The sequence below is a fragment of the Microcaecilia unicolor genome, chromosome 5 (assembly GCF_901765095.1).
Source record: "Microcaecilia unicolor chromosome 5, aMicUni1.1, whole genome shotgun sequence".
In the NCBI taxonomy this organism is placed as follows: Eukaryota; Metazoa; Chordata; class Amphibia; order Gymnophiona; family Siphonopidae; genus Microcaecilia; species Microcaecilia unicolor.
Genome location: NC_044035.1, coordinates 194,142,692 through 194,161,282, shown reverse-complemented (window position 1 = coordinate 194,161,282; position 18,591 = coordinate 194,142,692). Strand labels below are relative to the sequence as shown.

Below are 18,591 nucleotides of genomic sequence, written 5' to 3'. Positions count from 1 at the left end.
ATACACTGGGCATAGCTCTGGCTTCCCATAAAGGTTACTGCATTCAAGGCACCAATTTAATTTTATCATATTCTTTTCTTCATTTTGTTGATAAATCTGGGCTTGAAATGCGACAGTGTGGAAAGCGAATGCTACATACCTGTAGAAGGTATTCTCCGAGGACAGCAGGCTGATTGTTCTCACTGATGGGTGACGTCCACGGCAGCCCCCTCCAATCGGAATCTTCACTAGCAAAGGCCTTTGCTAGCCCTCGCGCGTCGATGCGCATGCACGGCCGTCTTCCGCCCGAACCGGCTCGTGTTCGTCAGTCCCGTATGTAGCAAGACAAAGACAAGGGAAGACACAACTCCAAAGGGGAGGCGGGCGGGTTTGTGAAAACAATCAGCCTGCTGTCCTCGGAGAATAGCTTCTACAGGTATGTAGCTTTCGCTTTCTTCGAGGACAAGCAGGCTGCTTGTTCTCACTGATGGGGTATCCCTAGCCCCCAGGCTCACTCAAAACAACAAAAATGGTCAATTGAGCCTCACAACGGCGAGGACATAACTGAGATTGACCTAACAATTTATCCAACTAACTGAGAGTGTAGCCTGGAACAGAATAAACATGGGCCTAGGGGGAGGAGTTGGATTCTAAACCCCGAACAGATTCTGAAGCACTGACTGTCCGAACCGACTGTCGCGTCGGGTATCCTGCTGCAGGCAGTAATGAGATGTGAATGTGTGGACAGATGACCACGTCGCAGCTTTGCAGATCTCTTCAATAGTGGCTGACTTCAAGTGGGCCACTGACGCTGCCATGGCTCTAACATTGTGAGCCGTGACATGACCCTCAAGAGCCAGCCCAGACTGGGCATAAGTGAAGGAAATGCAATCTGCTAGCCAATTGGATATGGTGCGTTTCCCCACAGCCACTCCCCTCCTGTTGGGATCAAAAGAGACAAACATTTGGGCAGACTGTCTGTTGGGCTGTGTCCGCTCCAGATAGAAGGCCAATGCTCTCTTGCAGTCCAATGTATGCAACTGACGTTCAGCAGGGCGGGTATGAGGACGGGGAAAGAATGCTGGCAAGACAATTGACTGTTTCAGATGGAACTCCGACACCACCTTTGGCAAGAACTTGGGGTGAGTGCGGAGGACTACTCTATTATGATGAAATTTGATATAAGGAGCATGAGCTACTAGGGCTTGAAGCTCACTGACTCTACGAGCTGAAGTAACTGCCACCAAGAAAATGACCTTCCAGGTCAAGTACTTCAGATGGCAGGAGTTCAGTGGCTCAAAAGGAGGTTTCATCAGCTGGGTGAGAACGACATTGAGATCCCATGACACTGTAGGAGGCTTGACAGGGGGCTTTGACAAAAGAAAAACCTCTCATGAAGCGAACAACTAAAGGCTGTCCTGAGATCAGCTTACCTTCCACACGGTAATGGTATGCACTGATTGCGCTAAGGTGAACCCTTACAGAGTTGGTCTTGAGACCAGACTCAGACAAGTGCAGAAGGTATTCAAGCAGGGTCTGTGTAGGTCAGGAGCGAGGATCTAAGGCCTTGCTGTCACACCAGACGGCAAACCTCCTCCATAAGAAGAAGTAACTCCTCTTAGTGGAATCTTTTCTGGAAGCAAGCAAGACGTGGGAGACACCCTCCGATAGACCCAAAGAGGCAAAGTCTACGCTCTCAACATCCAGGCCGTGAGAGCCAGAGACTGGAAGTTGGGATGCAGAAGCGCCCCTTCGTTCTGTGTGATGAGGGTCGGAAAACACTCCAATCTCCACAGTTCTTCGGAGGACAACTCCAGAAGAAGAGGGAACCAGATCTGACGCGGCCAAAAAGGAGCAATCAGGATCATGGTGCCTCGGTCTTGCTTGAGTTTCAACAAAGTCTTCCCCACCAGAGGTATGGGAGGATAAGCATACAGCAGGCCGTCCCCGCAATCCAGGAGGAAGGCATCCGATGCCAGTCTGCCGTTGGCCTGAAGTCTGGAACAGAACTGAGGGACCTTGTGGTTGGCTCGAGATGCAAAGAGATCTACCAAGGGGGTGCCCCACACTTGGAAGATCTGGCGCAGTACTCGGGAGTTGAGCGACCACTCGTGAGGTTGCATAATCCTGCTCAACCTGTCGGCCAGACTGTTGTTTACGCCTGCCAGGTATGTGGCTTGGAGCAACATGCCGTAACAGCGAGCCCACAGCCACATGCTGATGGCTTCCTGACACAGGGGGCGAGATCCGGTGCCCCCCTGCTTGTTGATGTAATACATGGCAACCTGGTTGTCTGTCTGAATTTAGATAATTTGGTGGGACAGCCGATCTCTGGAAGCCTTCAGAGCGTTCCAGACCGCTCGCAACTCCAGGAGATTGATCTGTAGACCTTGTTCCTGGAGGGACCAGCTTCCCTGGGTGTGAAGCCCATCGACATGAGCTCCCCACCCCAGGAGAGACGCATCCGTAGTCAGCACTTTTTGTGGCTGAGGAATTTGGAAAGGACGTCCCAAAGTCAAATTAGACCAAATCGTCCACCACTGCAGGGATTTGAGAAAACTCGTGGACAGGTGGATCACGTCCTCTAGATCCCCAGCAGCCTGAAACCACTGGGAAGCTTGGGTCCATTGAGCAGATCGCATGTGAAGACGGGCCATGGGAGTCACATGAACTGTGGAGGCCATGTGGCCCAGCAATCTCAACATCTGCCGAGCTGTGATCTGCTGGGACGCTCGCACCCGAGAGACGAGGGACAAGTTGTTGGCCCTTGTCTCTGGGAGATAGGCACGAGCCGTCCGAGAATCCAGCAGAGCTCCTATGAATTCGAGTCTTTGTACTGGGAGAAGGTGGGACTTTGGATAATTTATCACAAACCCCAGTAGCTCCAGGAGGCGAATAGTCATCTGCATGGACTGTAGAGCTCCTGCCTCGGATGTGTTCTTCACCAGCCAATCGTCGAGATAGGGGAACACGTGCACTCCCAGCCTGCGAAGCGCCGCTGCTACTACAGCCAGGCACTTCGTGAACACTCTGGGCGCAGAGGCGAGCCCAAAGGGTAGCACACAGTACTGGAAGTGACGTGTGCCTAGCCGAAATCGCAGATACTGCCTGTGAGCTGGCAGTATCGGGATGTGTGTGTAGGCGTCCTTCAAGTCCAGAGAGCATAGCCAATCGTTTTCCTGAATCATGGGAAGAAGGGTGCCCAGGGAAAGCATCCTGAACTTTTCCTTGACCAGATATTTGTTCAGGGCCCTTAGGTCTAGGATGGGACGCATCCCCCTGTTTCTTTTCCACAAGGAAGTACCTGGAATAGAATCCCAGCCCTTCTTGCCCGGATGGCACGGGCTCGACCGCATTGGCGCTGAGAAGGGCGGAGAGTTCCTCTGCAAGTACCTGCTTGTGCTGGAAGCTGTAAGACTGAGCTCCCGGTGGGCAATTTGGAGGCTTTGAGGCCAAATTGAGGGTGTATCCGTGCCGGACAATTTGAAGAACCCACCGGTCGGAAGTTATAAGAGGCCACCTTTGGTGAAAAACTTTCAACCTCCCCCCGACCGGCAGATCGCCCGGTACGGACACGTTGATGTCGGCTATGCTCTGCTGGAGCCAGTCAAAAGCTCGTTCCCTGCTTTTGCTGGAAAGCCGTGGGGCCTTGCTGAGGCACACGCTGCTGACGAGAGCGAGCGCGCTGGGGCTTAGCCTGGGCCGCAGGCTGTCGAGAGGGAGGATTGTACCTACACTTACCAGAAGAGTAGGGAACAGCCCTCCTTCCCCCATAAAAACATCTACCTGATGAGGTAGATGCTGAAGGCTGCCGGCGGGAGAATTTGTCGAAAGCGTTATCCCGCTGGTGGAGCTCTTCTACCACCTGTTCGACCTTTTCTCCAAAAATGCTGTCCGCTCGGCAAGGGGAGTCCGCAATCCGCTGCTGGATCCTATTCTCCAGGTCGGAGGCACGCAGCCATGAGAGTCTGCACATCACCACACCTTGAGCAGCGGCCCTGGACGCAACATCAAAGGTATCATATACCCCTCTGGCCAGGAATTTTCTGCACGCCTTCAGCTGTCTGACCACCTCCTGAAACGGCTTGGCTTGCTCAGGAGGGAGCTTGTCCACCAAGCCCGCCAACTGCCGCACATTATTCCGCATATGGATGCTCGTGTAGAGCTGGTAAGACTGGATTTTGGCCACGAGCATAGAGGAATGATAGGCCTTCCTCCCAAAGGAGTCTAAGGTTCTGGAGCCTTTGCCCGGGGGCGCCGAAGCATGCTCTCTAGAACTCTTAGCCTTCTTTAGGGCAAGATCCACCACACCAGAGTCGTGAGGCAACTGAGTGCGCATCAGCTCTGGGTCCCCATGGATCCGATACTGGGATTCGATCTTCTTGGGAATGTGGGGATTAGTTAGAGGCTTGGTCCAGTTCGCCAGCAATGTCTTTTTGAGGACATGATGGACGCTTCCTTAGGTGGAGAAGGATAGTCCAAGAGCTCAAACATTTCAGCCCTGGGCTCATCCTCCACAACCACCGGGAAGGGGATGGCCGTAGACATCTCCCGGACAAAGGCCGCGAAAGACAGACTCTCGGGAGGAGAAAGCTGCCTTTCAGGAGAGGGAGTGGGATCAGAAGGAAGGCCATCAGACTCCTCGTCAGAGAAATATCTGATGTCCTCCTCCTCCTCCCACGAGGCCTCACCATCGGTATCAGACACAAGTTCACGAACCTGTGTCTGAAGCCGTGCCCGACTCGACTCCGTGGAAACACGGCCACAGTAGGAGCGTCGAGAGGTGGACTCCCTCGCCAGCACCGGCGAAGCTCCCTCCGCCAATGTCGTCGGGGAGTCCACCTGGGAGGCGGCTGTAGCCAGTACTGCAAGCGGTACCAGTACCGGGGACCTCACCTCGGGCAAGGGGCCCGCCGTCGCAAGCACCCCCGGTACTGGAGAAGGGTGCAACAGCTCTCCCAGAATCTCTGGAAGAACGGCCCAGAGACTCTCGTGCAGAGCGCTGTGGAGAAAGACTGGGAAGCCGATGCAGGTGTCGAGGTCAGAGTCTGTTCCGGGCGTGGAGGCAGTTCCGGGCTGTCCAAGGGGGAGCGCATCGACACCTCCTGAACAGAGGGTGAGCGGTCCTCCCGGTGCCGATGCCTACTGGGTGCCGACTGCCTCGGCGACCCAGAGCTCTCGGTACCGAGTCGGGAAGGAGACCGGTGACGATGCTTCTTTGACTTCTTCAAGCGAAGCATGTCACCGGAGCTTCCCGGTACCAACGAGGAGGACGTAGAATCCAACCGTCGCTTCCTCGGGGCCGAGGCCGAAGAAGGTCGATCTCGGGGGGGCTGTACCGCAGGAGCCCTCAGGGTAGGGGGAGACCCACCCGAAGGCTCACCGCCACCAGCAGGGGAATGGACAGCCCTCACCTGCACTCCAGACGAAGCACCACCGTCCGACGACATCAGCAACAGCGGAGGCCTCAGTACCACCGACGTCAACGCAGCCTTTCGATGCCTTGGTACCGACGATGCAGGAGGTCGGATCCTCGATGCAGTCGATGCCGAGGTCGATGACTTCGATGCTGTCGACGCCGATGCGCTCGGTGCGTCCTGTGCTGTTGTCGTCAAAGAGCCCGAGAACAACGCGTTCCATTGGGCCAATCTTGCTACCTGAGTCCGCTTTTTCAAAAGAGCACAAAGACTACAGGCCTGTGGGCGGTGCCCAGCCCCGAGACACTGAAGACACGATGCGTGCCTATCAGTGAGCGAGATTACCCGGGCGCACTGGTTGCACTTCTTGAAGCCGCTGGAAGACTTCGATGACATGGGCGGAAAAATCATGCCGGCGAAATCAAAATTCGCAATGACGACGGAAGGCACCAAAAAGAAGGGAGAAAAAACCCGTACCGAGGCCAAAAAGGCCGGTCCCGAAAGCGAAAGGAAATTTACGCGGGGCAAAAGCTGGAAGCACGGGAAAGAGGTAAAGACCGAAAAGGTCCTTTTTTTTTTTTTTTAGCAAAAATCGCGAAGACGCGCGAGGTCAACTTGAGGGGCACGAAACGGCGCAGAACACGACCGTCCCGAGCGCGGACAAAAGAAGACTGACGAACACGAGCCGGTTCGGGCAGGAAGACGGCCGCGCATGCGCGGTGCGCATCGGCGCGCGAGGGCTAGCAAAGGCCTTTGCTACTGAAGATTCCGATTGGAGGGGGCTGCCGTGGACGTCACCCATCAGTGAGAACAAGCAGCCTGCTTGTCCTCGGAGAAAGACAGAGATGTGCCTCTAGAAAGTAATAACTGGTCAGAGAGACAGCAGAGGGCGACAACGCTCTTTGTTAACAGCACGATGAATTCATGCATTTCCCTGTTCTACCTTACTGTGCTGTGCTCATATCAACCCCTCTCATTCCTCCTCATCTCCACTGAGACACCCTTACAAATGATTTATTATGCTCAATTGGAGTTCTTTAACGAGCATCAAAAAGTGCACCAATTAAAAACAGCCCCATAACAAGGAACATCACACTATCTTGAATAATTATCAGTCAAAATACAAAGTTTTATTTTCCCAAGGATACCCATATTATGATCCTCTCTGTTCTAACACAGATTCTGCAACACATAACCCTTTATTCCAATGATTTTAAAATCAATAATGAAAAATAACTATTTGGGAAATATCTCTCTTATTACATAACAGTATAACAAATAGTTTGCCTAATTTCTATCTGCCTCCACTAACACATGTAACTACTATAATGTTCGAGAGCAAAAACCCTGCCACTAATACCCAGCACAGGCTAAAAGATACACTGCTATTTTCTTCTTAGAAATCAAGTGTGCAGGGGTAATATTCATACCATCACACACTTCTGTATAGAAGTGTTTTCAATATTTACAGATTTCATTTACAAATGACTACAGTAAGTAATGCTTTCTACATCCCCTGTGTTCTTGGGGATTCATAACTCAATTTTTCATGGCTAAGAATCTCTCCCCATTGGTGCTATGTGAGAGGACACAGCATTTACATGGTTTTACTTCACAGACTTTCTCAGATGGTATTAAAAGTGAGCTCAAGGCTCCTCAAATGGTTTAACAAATAAGATTCTCTCTTGTTTGCTGTTGAGCATAAAAGCATGGCCCTTAAATGGTTTAATAGCTAGGATTATTGCCTGATGGTCACTGGGCAAGAGGGCATGGCCCCTACACAGTTTAACAGGGAAGATTCTCTCCTGGTTGGTAATGGGCATGAGGGCATGGCCCTTACATGGTTTAACAGTAAAGGTTCTCTCCAGGTAGGTATTGGGCAAGAGGGCATAGCCCTTACAAAGTTTAATAGCAAAGATTTTCTTCTGGTTGGTGGTGAACCAAGGACATGGCCTTCACATAGCAGCCATCTGTCCCAGTGCCATTCTGAATTGTTGTGTGCTGTTACTGAGGTCATTAACTCTGTCTACCATATCTCTGGCCGCAGAAGGAGAGGGGTACTGTAGGGCTGCAGTCTTTGTGGTCACCACAATCCCCTTCAGCATCTCACACAGCAGATTGCTGTATTGTGTGACCTTGCTGCGGATGTCCTGGGCCTTGGCCTGGCGGGACAGGGTGTCTCCAATGAATACCAGCTTGTGGGCGCTGAGGATCACAAACTTGCTGTGGGCCACAAAGATCTTGGGAGGCTGGTTGGTACTGATGGAGGAATAGAAAGCATCAATTGCATTGTTCAGAGTGGTGACACTAGCCTCACACTGTTCCAGATAGAAGAGAAGCAGCTGACGATCCGAGGGACCCAGTGTGCTCCGTGTCTGTACACAGTGTTCTGGTGGTGTCCAGTTCAACAGATCATGGTCAATGGGCTGAGTCACTTCCTGCTCCAGTAATTCAAACTGCTTCAGCTTAAAAAAAAAAAAAAAAAGGATAATTGATACAACAGGACTAGCAACTAATTTTAAATGCAGTTCTAAGTGCAAGAAAGTAAAATAAGGTAGCAATCCCCCAAAATCACAAATTCTTTTAATTCTTTCCAATGCAATGAAAATTGGAAAGGATTATGTAAAAGGAGTCTGATTGTCAAGGCAAAATAATTTTCCAAAAATTTAACAGAAAGGAATGAAATTTGGCATACTGGAAAAAGTAGTGACACGACACATGAGTTAAAAAACTGGCCAGATCTTACCAGGGATTTCAAGGAAATAAACCATCACCCCTGCCTCTCCCCTCCCATGCACACAAACCCCTAGATTCTATAAAGGTCACCCAAATTTGGTTGCGATCCTGAGTTGCGCGTGCAACTAAATTAGTTAATGAGCCATTAACACTCAATAACTGTCTGCTATCAATTATTGATGTTAATTGGCACTAATTTAGAGTTGTGAGTGCAACTGCCTCTGTGCAATTCTATAAAGAACTACGTCTAAATTCTCTCTCATGCAACCCAAAAGGGGGCATTGCCATGGGAGGAGCATGGGAGGATCATGGGCATTCCCAAAAGTTATGTGCAGTGTTACAGAATTGGGGGCATGCGTGCCTAACTTGTGCAAGGATTTACACCTAGTTTCAGCAGGCATAAGTCCTGGCACCTTATTTTAGTCTTAGGAATCGGCGCTATGCGCTATTCCCGCAAATTTCTCGACCTGCACTTCCCCAGCTGTAAAGGACTAAAGTACAAGCAGATGCATGCTACCACATTCTCGTACCTGGGCACGCAATTGTGGAATGCACTGCCTACAGACCTGAGAACTATCGACGAAACAAAGATCTTTCGCAAATCTCTGAAGACATATCTCTTCAGCAAGGCATACAATGAGAACTAATAGCCACACCAATTCACCCGACAACCCACTCAGTCAAGATAGCTCACCTAATATAACTACCTTAATCAATCCTTTCCTTCCTCTTTCTACCCTTATTTAACCTCTGCACAATATTAAATGTAACTGTCACCCTGCAATGACAATGTTAACAAAACTATGTAAGCCACATTGAGCCTGCAAATAGGTGGGATAATGTGGGATACAAATGCAATAAATTCTATAAAGGCCACACATTCTAGAGTGCCCTTTGTAGAACAGCTCTGAACGCTGATATTTCCTGGCACCCATGTTTGGGTACCATGTATTGAATCTAGCCCAAAATGTACCAATGCATTTCTAAGGTAAAGCAGTCCAGTTTCTGTGGCATAGAAACTCACACAGCAGTTGGGAATTGTTCATTTCAAACCTAACTGCCCACTCGCTCAAACTACCCCCTCTCCCAAGTACTACCGTCCCCCCATAACTATCTCACCATCCTCTAAAGTATCCACACCTCTTAAAATGATCCTTGCAATTGCTCTACATTTTAGGCTTCTGCCAGGTACTTGTGACTTGGATTAGCCACGGAAACAGGACACTGGACTAGATGGATCATTGGTCTGACTCAGTATGGCTATTCTTATATTCTTATATTCTTATGTTCTTAAACTTCCCCACCCCTTAAAATTAGCACCACACAACTGACCAAACACCCCCAACATTACCTTCACCTCAAAAATTATCACCGGTAACTGCCCCACCATCCCCCAAACTGCCCCCACACCTCAAAACTGGTCTCCCAAACTGTCCCAATCCACAAAACTCTCTCTGTAACTTTTCCACTACTCCACAAACTACCTCATCCAAAACCTACCTCCCACAACTTCACCAGCACTCCCAACCTGCCCTCACTTTTCAAAATACCGCCTGGAAATAATCTATAACCCCAAATTGCCCCACCAAAATTAATCCCCTGCAACTGCTCTATAGCCCCCATAATAATCTAACCCTCCCAGCAACTAACTCAAACTCCAATGAGCCTACCCTCTCAAAACTAGATCCTTGCAACTGCTCCATCACCTCCAATCTACCTCTACCCCATAATTGCCCTACAACTCCCTAAACTTCTCCCACCCCCAACACTACCCCTCACAAATGCCCCATCATCCACAAATTGTTCCCACTTTACAAAATGGGAGTGGATGAGTAGACTAATGGTTAGTGCAGAGGGCTGAAAACATGGGGAGACTGGGTTCAATTCCCACTATAGCTCCTTGTGACTCTGGGCATATAATAAATATAAACAGTTTTGATTGTACCACAGAAAGGCAGTTTATCAAATCCCATTACCCCTACCTCCTAACAAAAAAGCTGCCCCATCACTTCTTTTTTTAAAGTTCTAGTTGGGCAGGGGAGGGGTGCCACTAAACACCAGGGAAACATTTTTCATGAAAGGAAGGGGGGTCAGTCAAGTCAGGGGGAGGGTGCCATAGGGGAAATTTTTTTATATCGCGAGGAAGGTGTGGGAGGGAACTGGTTTGGGTCATTTAGAGGAAATGCGACAGTGCCAGAATGGGGGAGGAGCCTGCGAGCCAGCAGCCAATGCCTCAGCAGCCAATGCCTCAAGGCTGCCGAGACAGTGCCTGCCGGTGCCGCGCTTTTTTTTTTTTTTTAACATTTCTCGTCCTTAGCGCCGTTAGCGCTTCTTCTTTTTTGTAGCGCCGGCCCTGCTGCTCAACAGGAAAAGCAGCAGTGGCCGGCAATGGGGGCTGGCGCTGGCATGCAGGGCGGGCCTCGTCGAAGAAAAGAGGGAAAACATGGAAGGATGGGGAGAAAAAGAGGGAAAACAGATGGAAGGATGGGGAGAAAGAGGGAAAACATGGAAGGATGGCAGAGAATGAGGGAAAACATGGAAGGATGGGGAGAATGAGGGAAACATGGAAGGATGGGGAGAAAGAGGGAAAACTTGGAAGGATGGGGAGAAAAGAGGGAAAACAGATGGAAGGATGGCAGAGAATGAGGGAAAACATGGAAGGATGGGGAGAAAGAGGGAAAACTTGGAAGGATGGGGAGAAAAGAGGGAAAACAGATGGAAGGATGGGGAGAGAATGAGGGAAAACATGGAAGGATGGGGAGAGAAGAGGGAAACATGGAAGGATGTGGAGAATGAGGGAAAACATGGAAGGATGGGGAGAAAGAGGGAAACATGGAAGGATGTGGAGAATGAGGGAAAACATGGAAGGATGGGGAGAAAGGAGGAGAACTTGGAAGGATGGGGAGAAAAGAGGGAAAACAGATGGAAGGATGGCAGAGAATGAGGGAAAACATGGAAGGATGGGGAGAAAGAGGGAAAACATGGAAGGATGGGGAGAAAAGATAGAAAACAGATGGAAGGATGGGGAGAGAAAGAGGGAAAAAAGGATGGATGGGGAGAGAGACTCTGGATGGAAGGATGGGGAAAGGGGAGAGACCTGGAAGGATGCAGAGAAAGGTGAGAGACTGGAAGGATGTGGAGAGAGAAGGGACACTGAACAGAAAAAGGGTAGAGTGATACAGAGACACTGGTTAGAAAGAGGGAGAGAGACATTAGATGGAAGGATCAGGAGGAGGATAGATGGATGGAAGGATGGGGAGAGAAAGAGGGAAGACGCTGGATGGAAGGGTAGGGAGAAAGAGGTGACACTGGACGGAAGGATGCAGAAAGAAGAGGTGAGACTACTGGAAGGATGGGGAGAGAGAGGGGAGACTGGAAGGATGGGGAGAGAAGAAGAGAGCTGCTGGATGGAAAAGGAGAGTAGTGAAAGACTGGAGAATAAGAGGAAGGGGCATGGGGAGAACAAGTGTGAGAAAAAATGAAAAAGCCATAAGTAGATGAAGGAAATTAAAGAATGGATAGTAAGAATGAATTAAATCAGGACAGAGAGAGAGAGGCAGAAAAATATTGAAGAAAGCAAAGAAAAAGGAGAGAAAAATGAGAAATGGCCAGGAACCGTGGCAGAAGAGTTAAGCGAAAACGAAGGAAAGCAGAATCTAGAGACTGGGAGCGACACAATGAGAAAAAGTAAATGCCATACAAGAAAGGTAAAGAAAATAGTTTTATTTTAATTTAGGATAAAGTAATATGGTACCTGTGTTAATGAAGTTTCAGAGACCAATACTTCCTTCCTTAGGTCAGGCTAGGATACCGTAACAGCGTTATGCTGACCTGAGGCAGGAGGTTTTGGCCTCTGAAAGCTCACTGAAAAGGGTGTTAGGCTATTAAATAAATTTTCTGAAATCTGATGCACTGAAAAGCAGCACTTTACCCTGTGTGACAATGCATCTGATTAGCGTGACTAAATTTTGCTGGGGGAGGGGGGTAGAGAGAAAATTTTGTGCCCACCCACTTTGGGTTCAGGCCCATCCAAATTGGCAGTCTGGCTACGCCACTGCTGTGCGCTGATGTCTACTGTGGGTGTAAAGCTCAGGGCAGAAACACTTTTATGCACACAGCAGCCATTAGCAAGCAGGTAAAGCGAAAGCTACATACCTGTAGAGGGTATTCTCCGAGGACAGCAAGCTGATTGTTCTCACATGTGGGTGACGTCCAACGGCAGCCCAGGACTGGAAAATCTTCCCTAGCAACAAAAGTTTGCTAGCCTCGCGATCCCGTGCGCACCGCGCATGCGCGGCCGTCTTCCCGCCCGAATGTGTGTGTTCGTCAGTCCAGTACACAGCTAAGACAAGGGAAGACACAACTCCGAAGGGGAGGTGGGCGGGATTGTGAGAACAATCAGCCTGCTGTCCTCGGAGAATACCCTCTACAGGTATGTAGCTTTCGCTTTCTCCGAGGACAAGCAGGCTGCTTGTTCTCACATGTGGGGTATCCCTAGCCCCCAGGCTCACTCAAAACAATAAACATGGTCAATTGGGCCTCGCAAAGGTGAGGACATAACTGAGATTGACCTAACAAGTTAACAACTAACTGAGAGTGCAGCCTGGAACAGAATAAAAATGGGCCTAGAGGGGAGGAGTTGGATTCTAAACTCCAAACAGGTTCTGTAACACCGACTGCCCAAACCGACTGTTGCATCGGGTATCCTGCTGAAGGCAGTAATGAGATGTGAATGTGTGGACAGATGACCACATCGCAGCCTTGCAAATCTATTCAATAGTGGCTGACTTCAAGTGGGCCACTGACGCAGCCATGGCTCTAACATTATGAGCTGTGACATGACCCTCAAGAGTCAGCCCAGCCTGGGCGTAAGTGAAGGAAATGCATCTGCTAGCCAATTAGATATGGTGCGTTCCCTACAGCCACACCCCTCTTGTTGGGATCAAAAGAAACAAATAATTGGGCGGACTGTCTGTGGGGGCTTCGTCCGCTCCAGATAGAAGGCCATGCTCTTTTGCAGTCCAACATGTGCAGTTGACGCTCAGCAGGGTGGGTATGAGGACGGGGAAAGAAAGTTGGCAAGACAATTGACTGGTTCAGATGGAACTCCGACACCACCTTTGGCAAGAACTTAGGGTGAGTGTGAAGGACTACTCTGTTATGATGAAATTTGGTATAAGGAGCATGAGCTACTAAGGCTTGAAGCTCACTGACTCTGCGAGCTGAAGTAACTGCCACCAAGAAAATTACCTTCCAAGTCAAGTATTTCAGATGGCAGGAATGCAGAGGCTCGAAAGGAGGTTTCATCAGCTGGGTGAGAACGACGTTGAGATCCCATGACACAGTAGGAGGTTTGATAGGGAGCTTTGACAAAAGCAAACCTCTCATAAAGCGAACAACTAATGGCTGTCCAGAAATCGGCTTACCCTCTACACGGTAATGATAAGCACTGATAGCACTAAGATGAACCCTTACGTAGTTGGTCTTAAGACCAGACTCGGATAAGTGTAGAAGGTATTCAAGCAGGGTCTGTGTAGGACAAGAGCGAGGATCTAGGGCCTTGCTGTCACACCAGACGGTAAACCTCCTCCATAGAAAGAAGTAACTCTTTTTAGTGGAATCTTTCCTGGAAGCAAGCAAGACTCGGGAGACACCCTCCGAGAGACCCAAGGAGGCAAAGTCTACGCTCTCAACATCCAAGCCTTGAGGGCCAGGGACTGGGAGGTTGGGGATGCAGAGAGTGCCCCCTCGTTCTGAGTGATGAGGGTTGGGAAAACACTCCAATCTCCACGGTTCTTCGGAGGACAACTCCAGAAGAAGAGGGATCAAGATCTGACGGGGCCAGAAAGGAGCAATCAGAATCACAGTTCCGCGGTCTTGCTTGAGTTTCAGCAAAGTCTTCCCCACCAAAGGTATGGGAGGATACGCGTACAGGAGGCCCTCCCCCCAATGAAGGAGAAAGGCATCCGATGCTAGTCTGCCATGGGCCTGAAGCCTGGAATAGAACTGAGGGACCTTGTGATTGATCTGAGTGGCAAAAAGATCGATCAAGGGGGTGCCCCACGCTTGAAAGATCTTGCGCACTACTCTCGAGTTGAGAGACCACTCGTGAGGTTGCATGATCCTGCTCAACCTGTCGGCCAGACTGTTGTTTACCGCCTGCCAGATACGTGGTTTGAAGAAACATGCTGTTCTGGCGAGCACAAAGCCACATTCTGACGGCCTCCTGACACAGGGGGCCAGAACCGGTGCCCCCTGCTTGTTGATATATACATGGCAACCTGATTGTCTGTCTGAATTTGAATAATTTGACTGCACAACCAATTCTTGAAAGCCTTTAGAGCGTTCCAGACCACTCTTAACTCCAGGAGATTGATCTGAAAACCGGTTTCCTGGAGGGACCAACTCCCTTGGGTGTGAAGCCCATCGATATGAGCTCCCCAACCCAGGAGAGATGCATCCGTCGTCAGCACTTTTTATGGCTGAGGAATTTGGAAGGGACGTCAAGGGTCAAATTGGATCGAATTGTCCACCAATACAGGGATTTGAGAAATTTTGTGGACAGTAGGATGACATCCTCTAGATCCCCAGTGGCCTGAAACCACTGGGAAGCTAGGGTCCATTGAGTTGATCTCATGTGAAGACGGGCCATGGGAGTCACATGGAACTGTGGAGCCCTGTGGCCGAGCAATCGCACATCTGCCGAGCTGTGATCTGCTGAGATGCCCGTACCCAAGAGATGAGAGCCAGGAAATTGTTGGCCCTCGGCTCGGGAATGTAGCACGAGCCATCCTGGGAGTCCAGGTAAGCTCCTATGAATTCTAGTCTTTGAACTGGGAAGAAGGTGGGACTTTGATAATTTATCACAACCTAGCAACTCCAGAGTTTGAATAGTCAGCTGTAATTGACTGCAGAGCTCCTGCCTCTGAGGTGTTCTTCACCAGCCAATCGTCGAGATAAGAGGAACACATGCACTCCCAGTCTGGCGAAGAGACGCCACTACTACAAGCCAGGCATTTTCTTCAGGACATTATGCAGAGGAACAGTGGATGATTCCTTAGGAGGGGATGGATAGTCCAGGACCTCGAACATCTCAGCCCTGGCTCATCCACAGTCTCCACCGGGAAGGGAATGGCCGTAGCATTTCCGGACAAAAGATGAAAGGAAAGACTCTCCGGGGGAGAAAGCCTCCTCTGGGGCGAGGGAGTAGGGTCAGAGGGCAGACCACAGGACTCCTCATCTGAGAAGTACCTGTATCCACTCTGCTTCCCACAAGCCCTCCTCTGCGGAGTCGGACATTAGTTCATGAAACTTCAGTCCGAAGCCGAGCCCGTCTCGACTCCGAGGACCGATGCCATCGTGGTGTCGTTGAGAGGAAGACTCCCCGCGCCGGAGGCGATGAAGCTCCTCCATTGACGATGGCGGGGAATCAGCCGGGGTGGCACTCGGTTCCGGCACCGCAAGCAGTACTGGAGTCGGAGACCGCACCACGGGCGATGAGCCACCGCCGCCTCCCTCGGCGGCACCGGCGGCGCATGCACCGACAGCATTGAAAAAGATGGTACCAACGGGCAAGCACCGAAGGTACCGGAGATGGTTGGCAACAGCTCCCCCAAGAATCTCTGGGAGAATGGCTCGAGGCTCTCGTTGAGAGTGGCTGTTGAAAAAGGCAAAGGCGCCGGTACAGGTGAAGATGTATGACCTGTCTGGAGCGCGGAGGCTGTACCGGGCTGTCCGGAGATGAGCGCACCGACACCTGCTGAATAGAGGGCAAGCGGTCCCTCTGGCAATGGCGCTTCTCGGGTGCCGACTCTTTCGGCACCCCAGAGCTCTCGGCACTGTGTCGGGACGGTGACCGATGCCAATGCTTCTTGGCCTTAGCTTGAAGCTCGGTACCGGTACCTACCCGGTACCAAGAGGATGACTTGAATCCAAACAGCTCCTCGGGGCCGGGTCCGAAGAAGGTCAGTCCTGGTGGGCCTGCGCAGCAGGAGTCCCTCGAGGCAGGTGGAGACCCACTCGATGGGCTCACTGCTACCAGCATGGGTCTCTGGACAGCCATTACCTGCGCTCCGATGCCGACATCGATACCTGCGATGACTTCGGTACCGCTGGCTCCGTCGACGCCGGAAGGACCGGACCGGCTCTGAACAAGACGTTCCACTGAGCCAAACGCACCCGCCTGAGTCCGCTCTTCAACTGAAGCACTGAAGACAGGCGTCAGGTCGATGACATCTCACCTAGGCACCGAAGAAACGAAGCGTGTCTGTCAGTAAGGGAGATGATCTGGCTGTACCGGCGTGCACCTTTTGAAGCCGCTGGTAGGCTTCGATGACATGGCAAAAAAAAAAATCGCACTGGCGAGGTCGAACGCGATGGTGCCTGAAAAAAGACACCAAAAAGAGAAAGACCCGCACAGGGCGGCCCAAAATGGCCAGTTAGGAACCAAAAAGAAAGTAAACTTAAGTGGAAAAACTAAGAAAACTAAGGGTTTTTCCTGTTTTTTTTTAAACAAAGAAAGAAGAAGAGTCAGAGACTCAAAAAGAAAATCGCTGGAAAACGGGCGAAGAAACAAACAAATAGCGCAAGAGGAATCCTGGGCAGAGAAGCGGCAAAGCAGCGTTCCTGCACCGCGGAAAAAAGAAGACTGACAAGCACGCTCGCGTTCGTGCGGGAAGACAGCCGCGCATGTGCGGTGCGCACAGGAGCGCGAGGCTAGCAACTTTTGTTGCTAGGGAAGATTTCCAGTCCTGGGCTGCCGTGGACGTCACCCACATGTGAGAACAATCAGCCTGCTTGTCCTCGGAGAAACTGCTCATTAAGGGCATGCTGTAGCCTTCGGTAGCTTTCTTCATCAGCCTCCCCGTTTTTAAATCAAGAGGGTATACAAGAGAGTTCACATAAATTGGAAGAAAAAGGAATGAACTTCAGAAAGAAGCTCTGTTTGGTACAATGTAAGTACAATAGAAAGTGTGACAAGCACATTTGAGAGACTGATAATATACTCCGCATACCCTGGCTTAGGAGTGATGTTAATTACTGTCATTCAAAATTAACAAATTTGGAGACACTGCCCCCACCTTCCAAACTACCCTGCAACTAACCATACACCCTAAAATTGCCCCCAGCTACACACAACTATCCATCCACAACTAACCCCACTCCCTATAATACTCCCCACAACTATCTCCCCCTACCCTATCTAGGCCACCTTAATAACACCCCCAACTACACCTAATCCCCAAAACATCCCTTGCAACTACCCCCCAACAACTATCTATCCACTTCCAAGTGCCTCACCCCCCAATATTACCATCAGCTAGCCACCCTCATGCCTATTACTATGTTCCATCTTCAGAAACTTCTTAAAATGCCCTGCATTAATACAGTAATGTAGATAGCTAGGCAGGGCATTCCACAATCCAGGACCTACAACCGAAAAAAGCTGCTACCCGTGTACAAGCATAGTCCGGTGCATACCTGTGTGCTCTACTCAAACTCCACCCACGTTTTCTGCCATTTACTTGTGACTGTTGGAAGCAGGATACTGGCAAAATGGACCACTGGTCTGACCCAGTATGGCGTATTCTTATGTTCTTATGCATGCCCACCAGCAAAGAAAGTGCTTTTCTGATAGCTGGTGTTCCATAGGAGGCCATTTGCCACCTTCCTGCTGCTGCTATAACAGGCAGCTTCTTATAGAATTATCTTCCCACATGTTAGAGGTGTCTTTCTTTGACTTAGCAGAGCTGTTGTGTTTCTTTGGTTCTCTCAGTCTAGTGCACACCTGTTCTTTTTTTTTATTTTTAGAATTTTTATTGAAGTTAAAAAAAAACAAGTAGAACAAAAATATCAATTCTAACATCCATCCCAAAGTTCTCAGCTGTACTCGAGTCTCTCTCTCCCTTATCTCACCCCTACCCCCCTTTCCTCCTACCCCTTGCCCCCGACCCCTACACCCAGTATTTGTCCCAGCTTGGACTGGTTCATCACAGTCTCTAATGCCTGAAATTCATTAACTTATCCATTTGCCCAATAAACTCAAGGCACTCTCTCCAGTGAGTTATTGTTGGTGCCGCTGCTTGTTTCCAGCACCTTGCTATGACATTATGCACTGCCGTTATATGCCACTTAACCAGTGTTTTCTACCACTTGCTCAATTAATGAGGCAACAATTCCAAAAGGTGAATCTTAGGATCAACCTGCAAAAGCTGTCCAGTTAGTTTATGCATCTCAGAGCCCAGTTGTCCCCCAAAATTCGCCACTTTACCACAGCTCCACCAAATATGCCAATAGGTCTCCTTGTCCACAAAGCCTCCAGCATAAGTTTGAGGCTCCTGGGTAAACCTTACTCAGTCTCGACGGGGTGAAGTACCACCTATAAAGCACTTTATAGGCATTTTCTTTTAGAGCAGAGCTTATACAAATCCTTTTCCAGACCCACTCCGTTATTTCTTCC

At 50.0% G+C, this 18,591-nt stretch overlaps 1 protein-coding gene across 1 annotated transcript in view; it reads right to left on the bottom strand.

The window, feature by feature from the left end:
• Positions 1 to 6,245: 6,245 nt before the first annotated feature.
• BCAR1 (BCAR1 scaffold protein, Cas family member) overlaps positions 6,246 to 18,591 on the bottom strand; it is a 504,782-nt gene continuing 492,436 nt past the window's right edge. Inside the window, 1 exon segment of the mRNA XM_030203684.1 lies at positions 6,246 to 7,861. Within this exon segment, the coding sequence (XP_030059544.1) occupies positions 7,352 to 7,861 (510 nt within the window). The 3' untranslated portion in view covers positions 6,246 to 7,351.